Source organism: Benincasa hispida, chromosome 1 (genome assembly GCF_009727055.1).
Source record: "Benincasa hispida cultivar B227 chromosome 1, ASM972705v1, whole genome shotgun sequence".
NCBI lineage: Eukaryota > Viridiplantae > Streptophyta > Magnoliopsida > Cucurbitales > Cucurbitaceae > Benincasa > Benincasa hispida.
This window is the reverse complement of record NC_052349.1, coordinates 39,516,985-39,529,438: the sequence shown is the minus strand read 5'-3', so window position 1 is coordinate 39,529,438 and position 12,454 is coordinate 39,516,985. Positions and strand designations below refer to the sequence as shown.

At 35.9% G+C, this 12,454-nt stretch overlaps 1 protein-coding gene across 3 annotated transcripts in view; it reads right to left on the bottom strand.

The window, feature by feature from the left end:
• LOC120080791 (transportin-3) overlaps window positions 1–12,454 on the bottom strand; it is a 104,984-nt gene that overhangs the window by 83,549 nt on the left and 8,981 nt on the right. For all 3 annotated transcript variants that reach the window (XR_005482648.1, XM_039035423.1, XM_039035431.1), the window contains exons 8-10: window positions 5,128–5,256; window positions 4,545–4,606; window positions 1,336–1,392 (exon numbers count right to left, since the gene is read on the bottom strand). Coding sequence is in view for 2 of the 3 variants with exons in the window: in XM_039035423.1 (XP_038891351.1) it covers window positions 1,336–1,392; window positions 4,545–4,606; window positions 5,128–5,256 (248 nt within the window). In the remaining variant the exon portion in view is untranslated. The remainder of the gene's footprint in view (window positions 1–1,335; window positions 1,393–4,544; window positions 4,607–5,127; window positions 5,257–12,454) is intronic.

The window sequence follows — 12,454 nt, the reverse complement described above, 5'->3', positions numbered from 1 at the left end:
ATGTTGTTTTCTTAGTGTATGACTCTTCGGCATTTAGATGTACATGCCTGCCATCATAAAAAGTGGCAAAATCTGCTATAAGGACCAAGTCGTCATCAAACCTCCCCTGACCAAGTGCTGTATAATGTTGTTTTGAAAGGCTTTTTCTCTCTCATGTTGTATAAAAAACATTTTCTCTCAAACATGAGCAAAGGTTAGACCCAATACCAAAGTTGACCGCAAATTTTTATTTTCACACGGTTGACTTGCTCATTCCCAACTTTGAAAGTTTGGGATTGTGACATAAAGTACCTTTGGATTTTTCCTTTTTTGGTTTTAATTTTCTTCTAGTTACTTTTATCGAAAAACATGAAAGAAAGAGATTGAGAATAACTGACAACCTACATTTGTAGAAATTGACGCATCATCGTGTCCGTGTCGTATTCGTGCTTCTTCGATCATCAATTATCACTTGAATCACATTTTGAGGGTCATCTTCATTAATCACCTCTTTCATCAAATTTGAAATAAAAATTCTTCTTTTGATAGTTTTGTTGAGACTATGTCAAAGAATTCAAAACAAAAAACAGAAAAGAGGGACTGAAGATTCAAGATTCTTCGGTTCTTATTGATGTTCTCGTTCTATGATTTAAGTGTATTTTAACTCCAAATTTCTTGTCTAATTGGAGGGCTTTTATTTTTTCTGCCTTTTCATTGTTGTAATGCATGGTTCTCTTGGGTTTGTTTGTTCTTTTTAAGTTTTCTGGCTCTTCGCTTTGTTTCTTTGTAATTTGAGCATTAGTCTCTTTTTATTTTGTCAATGAAAATTTTGTTTCCTTTGGGAACAAGAAAAGGTAAAACGTAAAAGAATGAAAACCCTAAAAATCAAAATCATCTTTCTCAAGTCTCATCTCACAATCAAATGCAGAACCCCCCTTCCCTTCATCCTCACAGCTCCCCTTCATCAATATTGTCACTGTCATCCACCCTACACCCATCACCGACCATCCACCACAACTTAGCCTTGCTGCCGCCAGTCAATTTCACCCCCTGTTATTTTTTTCCCCCTTCTTTTTTCACTCTCTTTTTAAATCTCCTTTAATTTAACTTAAAATAAGTATTAACTTAGTATCTTTATGTTAAATTCACATATATCAAGAAAATATATAATTAAATATAATATATATATATATATATATATATCATAACATATCCTTAACGTATTTGTACCTTAATTTTTTTAGAATTGACGTATGGTCGTATCCTATCGTATCAATGCTTCTTAGACACTATATTACAAAAATATTTGTTGCGTCTTTCATAACACTTTAAAATTTTAGCAAGATATGAAAATACCAAAATTGCAATGTCGAGTCAGCAATCTCCCAATCTTCACTTGAAAAAGCCACACAACTGCATCAAATTAGGAAGAGGTAAACTAAAATGAGTGGAACAAAAATCTAACGTCATTATAACATTTTAGCGTGTACCATCTAACAATTAGAATTGAGAAATTGCCTACAGAGGTTGCACGTTCCTCCCTAGCCATGCTTACTATTTTAATCAACCACACATACATATATATTTTATAAGAAACAATTACATTGATGTATTGTGAAATTTACAAAAGAAAGGAGGCAAAACCCCTATCAAAAGGCTACATAAGACTTCTTCAATTGGATAAAAGATTAGAAAAGCTATAAGAGTGAAAGGGAGGTGACAATTTATACCAAGTACTTGCAAGGAACATAACATGATCAAAAAGCTCTTTAAAGATTGTTCTTTGCCCCACAAAAAGATGGTGATTTCTCTCAATTCAAACTGACCAAAAGAAGGCCCTGTTGATGTTCAACCAAAGGAGCCTTATCCCCTTTTCCAATGGATGGTAGCAATGTGAGGGAGATGAGGTGTAAGGGTTCTTGTGAAAGCACTACTATCAAATTGAAGTAGGTGAGAATATTTCCCCAAAACGAATAAGCAAACAGGCAGGAGTGAAATAGAACTTTTACACAAAATACAACAGTGGAGAGAAATACCCATCCATAGAAAACTGTGCAGGAGCTTTTCCTTGTGTGTTGATGGCACGAGAACCACAACAATATTGAAACATTAGTTCTGAATATATTACAGAATACCCGTGAGAATTAAAGATTGCAAACAAATGAGCCCAAATCTGTCTAGCATAAGGCAGTCAAAAAGGAGTTTCATCAGCCAAATAAAAGAGGCAGAAAAATGATGGTATGACACACTTCTTGGGATTTATCCTTTCCAAGACCTCTGAGGTATTAAGATTACCATTCAACATAATCCAAATCAGAATATTGACCCTTTTGGGCTTTTATGCTTCTAGAGAGCCAAGAATTTCACCTTATCCATCAGTAACGAAGGCACCAAATGCTTTGATAAAGACTTTACTGAAAAGAATCTTGAAGTAAATATTCCTTCTTCGTTCAAAGATCTTCGAAAAGAAATTTTCCAAGCACCTATTTGGCTTTCCCAATGATAAAAAAAACAGTCCCATTAGGAGAGGAACATACAGAAAGCAACCTGGAAAAGGAAGATTTCAAAGAAAAGTTCCCCATCCAAATACCAACCCAAAGTAGAACTCTTCCGCCATTTCCCAATTTAAAATGAGCAAGTGAATCAAAATCCGTTCAAAGATATGAAATATTCAACCATGGGCTCCTAAGACTCAAATTATTCATTGAACCAGAAATCCAACCAAAATTTGAACCACCATGAATACTGATGATAACTTTCTGCCAAAAAATAATGACGTCTCCACCCCCATTTTGCTAACAGGGCCAATATTTATGAGTTTTTTGTCAAAAATAGCATAATAACCTAGGGGCTTTTTCGTAATTTCGTGTACCCTAGGGCTTCCCATTGTCTATTTATTTGGTCTATTCTCTTGTACTTTATGTATCAAACCAATAATAAAAAATAAGTCTCAATCATGATTTTTTCTCCCTATTCTAGGGTTTTCCACGTAAACTGTGTGTTCATTTCTCGTTTTCTATTTTTATCATGGTATCAGAGCAAGGGGACGAAACCCTAGCTGTCATCGACGAGAATCAACCACAGTCTTCTTCAACAGTCACTGTGGGGATCAGTGGAGCCGCAAACGTCGATATCACCGCAACCGTCCAGGCAGTCGTCGAGCATTACCTCCAAGCCGCATTGCCTCCTCTTATTCCAACAGCCGTACGAAGGCCAGCCGAGTTGTCCGTCCCAGATCGGATCGTCGATCGGTGGTCAGAGCCGTCCAATACTTGAAGCCCAGCCGATCGAATCTCGATAGGGCATCTGAAATGGAGTTAATGTGGTGGTTGGACAAGTTTATTGAGAACTCAAACTTAAAGAGTATAAAAAGGAACATAGGGTACTTTATTGATTCTACTTCTCTACTAGTTATCACTTGGAGCAAATTATCTCTTCCTTTTTGTAATTATAATCTTAACACCCTTGCTAGCCAATGGAGGTATTTTTTTTGCAATTATCTCTTGATAAGATCTTCTGTTCTATATCATTCCTTCATATCAATGAATGGTTATCGTTTCCTATAAAAAAGAAAAGAAAAAAAAAAGAGTATAAAAAGCTTTACACCCTCGTCTTTCTTCTCCTATTGGAATCGATATTTTGTTTGACCCATTGTTGACCAGCTTTGCAAGCTTTTCCACGGTGCCTTTTCCATTCAAAATTTTCTCAATCCACAATGTTAGCTCATCCACCCATTTCTCGCTAAAGAACTTTTGGTTTAGTGGGGCTATGAGGAGAGAGAAGAAAGTACTTGTGAGCCAAGAAAGAGGCCCAATGGATGGAGATGAAGAAAGCTTGATCCTTTGTCGCTTCTATCATAACACATTGTAAAAACTTTACTTGCTGAAATATGGTTTGAAAAGAACCAAAGACTTTTCCATGATAAACATCTTTAGTGGATTGACCGTTTTCAAGTTGCAAGACTCAATGCTTCTACTTGGTGCTTTTATCTTTTTCGTTTGATCTTTGAATTGTCTTGAAGCGTTGATGTCTTACTATTTCTTTATTATATTTGGTTTCCTTGTATTTTGACCTTAGTCTCTTTTCATTATATCAATGAATAGTTCTATTTCCTTTCAAAGAAAAGTATTGCACAATATATCGACTCTTTTAACTTAAATGCCTTGTCCGTGAAACCAACCAACAAAGCTAACTGCACAAGTTGTGCTTACAAATCTCAAGAATGGAGCTCTTAACCTAAATACTCCCAACAGATATAGCCAAAATGAGCATAGTTCAACTGACATACTGTTTGTACTATCAACCTCGAAATCAGAGGTTCAATTCTCCCACCCCACATAATGTCAAAAAAATACTCACCACACATGTAATTCAATATATCAATGAATAGTCTTGTTTCTATTTCAAAAAAAAAAAAAACAAACAAACAAACAAACAATTCTATTAGAAGAAGTCTCTCCTCAATAGGTTGGTCAAAGAAAGGTCATCATAAATTGTTTCATTTAAATTATATCACGTATAGGCATATTATTAAAACCATCATCCAAAAACCAACAAATGATCACCTCAAGAGAGCATCAGCTAGAGAAAGGGCTTCAGCACTGGCTTCTACAATTAAGAATGGTGCCTGACATAGATTTAAAAATAATAGTCATACCATAGAAAGGGACAGGTACACAAGAAAAAATTCATGAAAATAAATGTGTTTCATTTACATTTTCAAGCATTGTTACCTTTTTTCAACAAGACACCAACTTTTCATCTAAATGAAAATAAACAAAAAAGTACAAGCGATAAAAACTCCGAGGAGTGAAAATAAAAGAAAAGCAATTTAAAGGACCCAAACTCCAATAAAGAGGGAAAGGGAACAAAAATAAAAGGAAAACAAACGTTCTAAGAATGGGATACAGAGGCCAACCCAAATAATATAAAGATCATTATAAGCATTACTACTAACTTTAAAAACACAATTGACTCATGAATCCAAGCTTATAAAATTTGAAAGTTGTAATTCCGAGTAAGTATTTACATCATCTTCTTCGATCCAAAAGTCAAACTATGAATGAAAGAACCAATAAGAGGTTGCTAACCAATTCACAGGGTGTTATAAGAAAAATATAACTTAAACAAGAACCCAAGTCAACATACCGCTTGCCCAACTTCTGAGAACAAGCATGCAAGACCACCGATTATTTTCTCATCTCCACTACTAAGAGAAGGCAAAAGAAGCATTTCCTTAAGAAAATGTACTCTGCACAGCAAGACCTGAGGTAACCCCTGCAGAGATCCACAGACATTAAAGCATATAAAAAGAAATAACATGAATCTAGACAAAGATTTAGCAGGAGAATTCATCTAGCACTTGTCTCAACCACATATGCAGAGAGCGCAATCACAAGATACCACGAGAAAAGAAGCAATGGTTTTAAACTATCAATAGTTGTAGAGTACTAGAATTTCCATAAAAAATTTAACCAACATTTAGAATTTTTTTTAGTTTAAAAAAATAGAAAATTGTATTCAGAATTAAATCAGAGTAAACAAAAAAAGTGGGAAACAAGAGCTTTTAAGAAGACTAGAGACCAAAAATACTCTCCTCTCTCCTCTCTCCCCTCTCCTCTCTCCTCTCTCCTCTCTCCTCTCTCCTCTCTCCTCTTTCCTTGTAGGTTTCTAAGGTAAGTTTAAATCAAGTAGTTCTAATATGGAGAGTAGTTGTTGAGTTGCCAACAAATTTTCTCCCTTTGTTTTGCTTATGGTTATTATTAGTTGAAACAAAAAAAGTGGTATTGTTCTTTTTTTTTATTAAGTTCCAATGGAATGTCTTACAACAGTTGGAGATATCCCTTGCTCTTCTTTGGGAAAGTCCTTTCGATGTCAAACTATCCAAACAAATTCGTGTTGAAAATGGTTGTTTTAGGATCTTAAAAAGTTCCAATCAGGTTGGTCGGTTCATGGAATTCTCTTTTACATCCAATGGAGGTGGGAAAAAAGTACCTTGGTTCCATTTGGGATTCAGAGAAGAGGCTGGAAGTTTTATGGGGATATGTTGGATGAATTTCTTCAAAAATTAAGAAATTTTGATTGACTCAAACAAGATGGAGGTTAAGAGTTCTGATGCATCTCAAGTCAACAAAGGTGGCAGAATTGTCAAACAAGTTCTTTGATCTGCTCTGGAGTCCATTATTGTTGCCTCGTCAAAGAATTTTTGGATCAAAAAGGACAAAGAAGGGGTAGCCTTGAATTTTGATGAATTATTTGTAATCACTATGTGATGCAGTGCAATTGATGCAGTGGAATAGGTACTTATTTAGGCCAAATCCATGGCCAAGCAAGGGAAATCTATCCTTAAAGAGATGATAGAGCACTCTCTAAAGAACACAAAGTTCTATATTGAAATGATGATCAAAAGCTCCTAATTACAATACTAAAATGGCTACTTATAGCCTTATAATCAAGTATGAAAATAACTAAAACACTAATTAATCTAAATTATCAACTAAACAAATATTAACTAAAATATACTAATTTATCTTTTAATTCTCCTCATCATTAAACCCAACTTAAGAAAAAAAAGAACTTGTCCCGAGTTCAAGGTGATAAAGTGAAGATTCTTTCTCGTAGCTCTTTGAGTGTGGTAGACTCCAACTAAAAAACCTCGACGCAAAATTTCCCAAATCCAAATTGGGATTAAAATCCAAGTTGTAATTAAAATAAAAATCCATAAAAGTTCCTCAAACTTGAAAGGAGAATTAACCTTGAGTTTTTTCTTGTGGGCCCAAAGTGAAAATGCTGGTATGATGGCCCATTAGAGCCAATAATGATGTCATGTGACTTAGGTTTAGGTCTTTTGCATAAAATATCAAGTTTGCCCTTATTTCCTTTTCATTCTGAGCCTCCACCAACACACAAGACTTTCTTCCTTCAACATTTAACGGTGACGGCAGTGGCTCATTCTATTCAACTAAGGTGGAAACAGTAACGGTCCGACCACCTTCCAGCGAGCTCACAATAGCGTAAATAGAGACACACCCTTCCAATAAAGCTTTGGCATTCGGCAACGATTCCGACAATGCTTCAATATCTGAATCGATGAGCTTCTTCACCGAATCAACCTTTTTCGACACCACAACAAGGCCGATCTTGTAACCCCCTCCAATGATATCAGACTCTAAATTGGCATCTTCTTCTTCGATTTCCTAATCTTCTACAGCATCTTCATTTCCTCACTGTCTTCTTCTAATCCGTGGTTATGGTCATCGTCTCCGATTTTTGCCTCTTTTTCTTTTCCAATTTCTTCTCCCATGTTTTCTTTTACTTCAATCATCGATGGGCGCCAACCGTTTTCATAATCTAATTTACTCTCTTTGGCTTCTTTTCTTTAATTTCTTCTTCGACTTCTTTATCTTCTTCATCCTCGACTTCAACTTCATCATCGGCTTCATAATCTCTGTCTCTAGCCTTGTATTTTGCAAAATTTTCACAAAGAGCATCCATTTTTCTTGACAATTTTCAAAGTTCTTTAGCTATAAAATCTTATGAACAAGTCTGGTGATAACTATATTTTGTTCCATGTTTTGTGTGCTTGGGTGGATTGGATGGTGAATGATATGGTTTAGGATGTTTGAGTGAGGTAGAACAATGATAAGCATGGTTGTGGTGGGATGATCAATATGGAGGTGGTAATGGTGAAGTGTATTATGTTTGAACATATCTTGGAGAAACAAATCCAGCAGCCATAGATGTGCTTGTCTCGGACCATGATCTATGATTTGGCTTCTTCCCATCATCGAAAGTCTTTGATACCAATTGATGCAGTGGAATAGGTATTCAGGTCAAGTCCATGGCCAAGCAAGGGAAATCCATCCCTAAAGAGATGATAGAGTACTCTCTAAAGAACACAAAGTTCTATATTGAAAAGATGATCAAAAGCTCCTAATTACAATCTAAAGTGGCTATTTATAGCCTTACAAGTAAGTATGAAAATAACTAATTAAACACTAATTAATCTAAATTATCAACTAAACAAATATTAACTAAAATATACTAATTATCTTCTAATTCTCCTCATCACTATGTTACATCCGATTGATGATTGGAATACTATTTCTGAGACCCCTAAGATAGAAATTTGTGAGAGTTGTTTAATTAACCCTTTTGATTATGGTAAACCTTTGCTTAAAAGAGGCCTGTGACATCACTTTTGGTTAGCAACCAATATCAGGGACTCAAAACAAAGTGCTCAACTATTGATAAAATGAAAATCCTCTCATGGAACACAAGAGGACTTAGAGATCCCGCAAAACGGATGATAATCAAAAACCTTATCAAAAAGATTAACCCCGATATGGTACTATTACAAGAGACCAAAAAGGAGACCTTCGACAGGAAGTTCATCAAATCCTTATGGAGTTCGAAAGAGATTGGGTGGGTTAACACAAAGGCATTTGGAAGATCAGGAGGCATCCTAACAACGTGGGATGAAAGCAAAGTAGCAGTCACAGAAGTTTTGGAAGGAGGGTACTCACTCTGTGTTAAACGCATAACAATTTGTAAAAAAAAGTTCGTTGGATCACGAATGTCTATGGCCCAACCGATTATAGGGAAAGAAAACATATCTAGCCAGAGCTTTCCTTTTTATCTGACTACTTCGCCAATCCATGGTGCATTGGCAGCGATTTTAATGTAACTAGATGGCCTCAAGATAGACTCCCAATTGGAAGATTGACAAGGAGTATGAAAAAATTCAACAATTTCATTGAGGCTAACAGCTTTTTTTTTTTTTTTGAAATGAAAAAAAAAAAATCAAGCTTGATGAAAATCCCATTATCCAACAGAAGATTTACATGGATAAGAGACAATAATGCAGCTTCACGCTCACCTACAAATCAATTCTTTGTTACAAAGGATTGGGATGAAAGCTGGAACAAAGTTATTCAAATCCTTTCACAAATGCTAATTGCTTATGGTACTCTTTTGGAAGACGTCACTGATGTTGTTTTCAGATTGCAAGGGAAGCATTGATATCCTATCTTGTTCTGGTAGTTTAGAAATTAAAACAAGTTCGCAATGCAACTTAACACTGATCTGAACTCATTACATGGGTGAAATTGACCTTGTGGAAAGTATATTTCTCATACTAATTCTCAGTTGATGATTTGTTGAGGGGTTGTGCTGTCCCGGGCTCTGACTTTGACTTATCACTCACATCCTGACCAGATTGCTAGCAGACTACTTCTCGAAATGCTCGCTCTTGGTGCACACTAAGTAAGGTTTTCAAAGACTTCTTTCTGAACCATGTTCAATTGGGTGAGCTTTCATTTTCCCAGATTGCTAGCGGACTACTTCTCGAATCAAGTCTCCTCAGTTTTTTTTATTTTTGAGCCCCTTTTGTATTTGTTTGTTCTGCTTTGTCTAGTTTTGGCTTATGTTAAAACTGTGTAATCTTGTAACTCTTTTGTATGGGCTGAATTTTATCTTGGTCTTATTGTTATTGAGGATAGTTTGTACGGATATGATGTGGGCGCTAGGAGGGTGTCAACCTAGTTGAGATGTCCTAGTGTGCCTCCTGATCCATAGGCCTTTTAGCTCTTTGCATAATTCTCTTGTACTTTGAGCATTAGTCTCATTTCATTAATATTAATGAAGAGGCTCGTTTCCATTTCAAAAAAAAAAAATGGGTGTAGGCCAAGTTATCGAGTTGATCACAAGGTTGGTGTTCGGAGAAAGTGGGAGGTTTTCATATTTTGATGGGGAAATAATAAAAAATATTGGTGGTTGGATTAAATAAGAAACTTACATGGGTAAGAACCTTTGAGATCATTGTGGAACTAGGAAACCTTTAAGATCATTGGTAAGAAATGTGATGGCCTTATTAGTATCTCTTTAGACACCGTCAATTTGTTAAATTGCAGCCTCAATACATCATAAGTTTTGCAAAAGAATGTCCGTTATGAGTGCATCATGTTCTCAGTTTGTTCGCTATGTCTACTAGCCAAAAATTCTCCCAATCATGTTTTTTTAATGTTCTTATGCCACTCTGTTTTGGTCAAAAGTGTTTGAGCTTTTTAGCCTTCATTGGGCCTTTTCCAGCATTTTCAGAAGCAATATATCTCAGCCACTCATGGGTCCTCTTCTAGACCTCAAGGCAAAGCTGCTTTGCATTAAGGTGGTCATAGTCGTTAAAATGTTGATATAATATTAAATTTACCTTCACCTATCAGCTTAAGTTTTTTAATTGATCGGTGATTTAACATGGCATCAAAGTAGTAAAACCCTAACATTTTAAAGAGAAACCCCTAGCCGCTACAAATAGCAGTGTTGTCCATCTTCAGTGAAATCTTCAACACACTCCAATAGCTTTGTCCTTCCCATCACCGTCTTTTTTCGTTCTCTTCTCTTTTTTTTTTTTTTTTTTTTTGAAAAGGAAACGCCACTTTTCATTGATGAAATGAAAAGAGACTAATGCTCGAATTACAAGAAACTACTAAAAATAAGAAGAACTAGGGATCGGCAGATGCCCCTGGCTATCTCAACTAGGTTGACACACTCATAGCATCCTCATCATACCCCAGAACGAACATTTCGAATACAATAGAAAACCATGTGTCAAAAAAACTATTACATAGAATGAATGAAAGCATTTCAATTAAGATAAATATCTTGAATAGAATAATCCGAAAAATTCTTGAAAAGTGAACACCAAGAAGAAGCTTTAACTCTTGCAATCTAATAACGGTCAAACCATTGAATAGACTTTTCTTGAAAAATACGCTGATTTCTCTCCAACCAAATTTCTAACAAAACTGTTTTAACTACATTAATCCATAACTGAAGCGAGTGAGCTTTTAAAAAGGGACCGATGATAAGCTGAGCAACATTCTCCTTGAAAACATTGTTGAAAACCCAGTGAAGATTGAATGATGCAAACAATTTCCTCCATAATTCCAAAGAATAATGACATTCAAAGAAGATACGCTGGCTGTCTTTAGAATTCTGCACACAGGGGGCAGATTGAGGGCAAAAGATAACAATTTGGCAGCTTCCTTTGAAGAGTTTGTGAGCAATTAAGAGAACCAAAAATCATTACCCAAATCATTCCTCTATAATCCCTCATCGTCGTATTCAGCACCTTCACCCCGTCTTTCACACCATCACACAGCAATTCGCGTGGGTTTCAGATCCCATATCGTGGGTTTTTTCAAATCTTGCATTGTGGGTTTTTTCAATTCGTGTGGGTCTTCCTGTTAGCATGGGCTTTAATCCCCATCTCTAATCGTTTTGCCACCGCTTCATCTCCGATGCTATCTCTGGCATCTTCTCCAATGAGAATCCGGCAATAATATATTTTTCTCTCTCAACCTGTGGTTCAGTAGCCATCAGTTGCCGCCATCATCAACTATCTAACCCACCACAGTTGTTATTGCTTTCAACGTCAACCATCCCATTGTGCATCCACCCCCATCCAACCACATTTTCTAGCTGTTTCTATGGAGATTGGTGCAAGATTTGCATTGAAATCAATTCTCCTTGGTGGGTATCATTTGATTTGGTTTCCATTCGGCTGATTTGGTCCACATCAAACCAAATCAATCACTGCCTACATTTGGTAGAGTAGTTGCAAAGAACATACGTTTTTTTTTAATCTCATCAGTTGAATTGCTCAATCTCAATTGAACAGTCCCTCTCATCATGTCAAAACAGACTATCTTCAGAGACTTCAACAAAATTGTCTAACTCTTCATAAACCAGAAGCTCAGAGGCTTCAACAAAAGTGTCAAACTCTTCACTGATCAAACTAACATCAGAGTCATCATCTGAATCATTATGAATTAAAGGACTTTTTGGAGAAGATCAAATAGGTATACACCTAATAAACAGGGTTCTTTACTCCAAAAGAGAGAATTTTGAAAACTTAAATTTCTGGGAGGGACGAAGGGGCTTCAAAGAGTTGAGAACTGACTTTGACAAAGCTAAAGTGGAAATTGAACAAGAGAGCACCCAGTTTCTATCAAACCAACGTTATCTTCTACACTTATTATTGAAAGAAAGAAGCTCTCTTTTGCGAGATTAGTGCAAAGGAAGAGCTGGTATAAGCCTTGTAGTGGCTGAAGAAGAATCAACATAATCATTAGATAGACCTTTCACCCTCCTTAAAATTTGCTTTCATAGAAGTGACTAGAAGGGATGACTCTCCAAAGCCTTTAAAAATTCAAGAAGGGTGAAGAGGAGAGGTTGAAGAAGAATTATGGAAACAATGAGCATTCTCATTTGAATCTAAAAAGACAATGGTCTTTTCAACTTCTGAAGTTCTGGCAAAAAAAAATAAAAAACTTCCCTTTTTTCGTGTGTAATACTTGGGAAAGTTGTTTTTGCTTCTGAATTCTTTCTTTTGGAGGCAGCTACTCTAGCCCATTTTATTTGGTCAGTTATGGTATTTTTCTCCTTTTAGGAGGTTCTTTAATTAAACATATTGCAT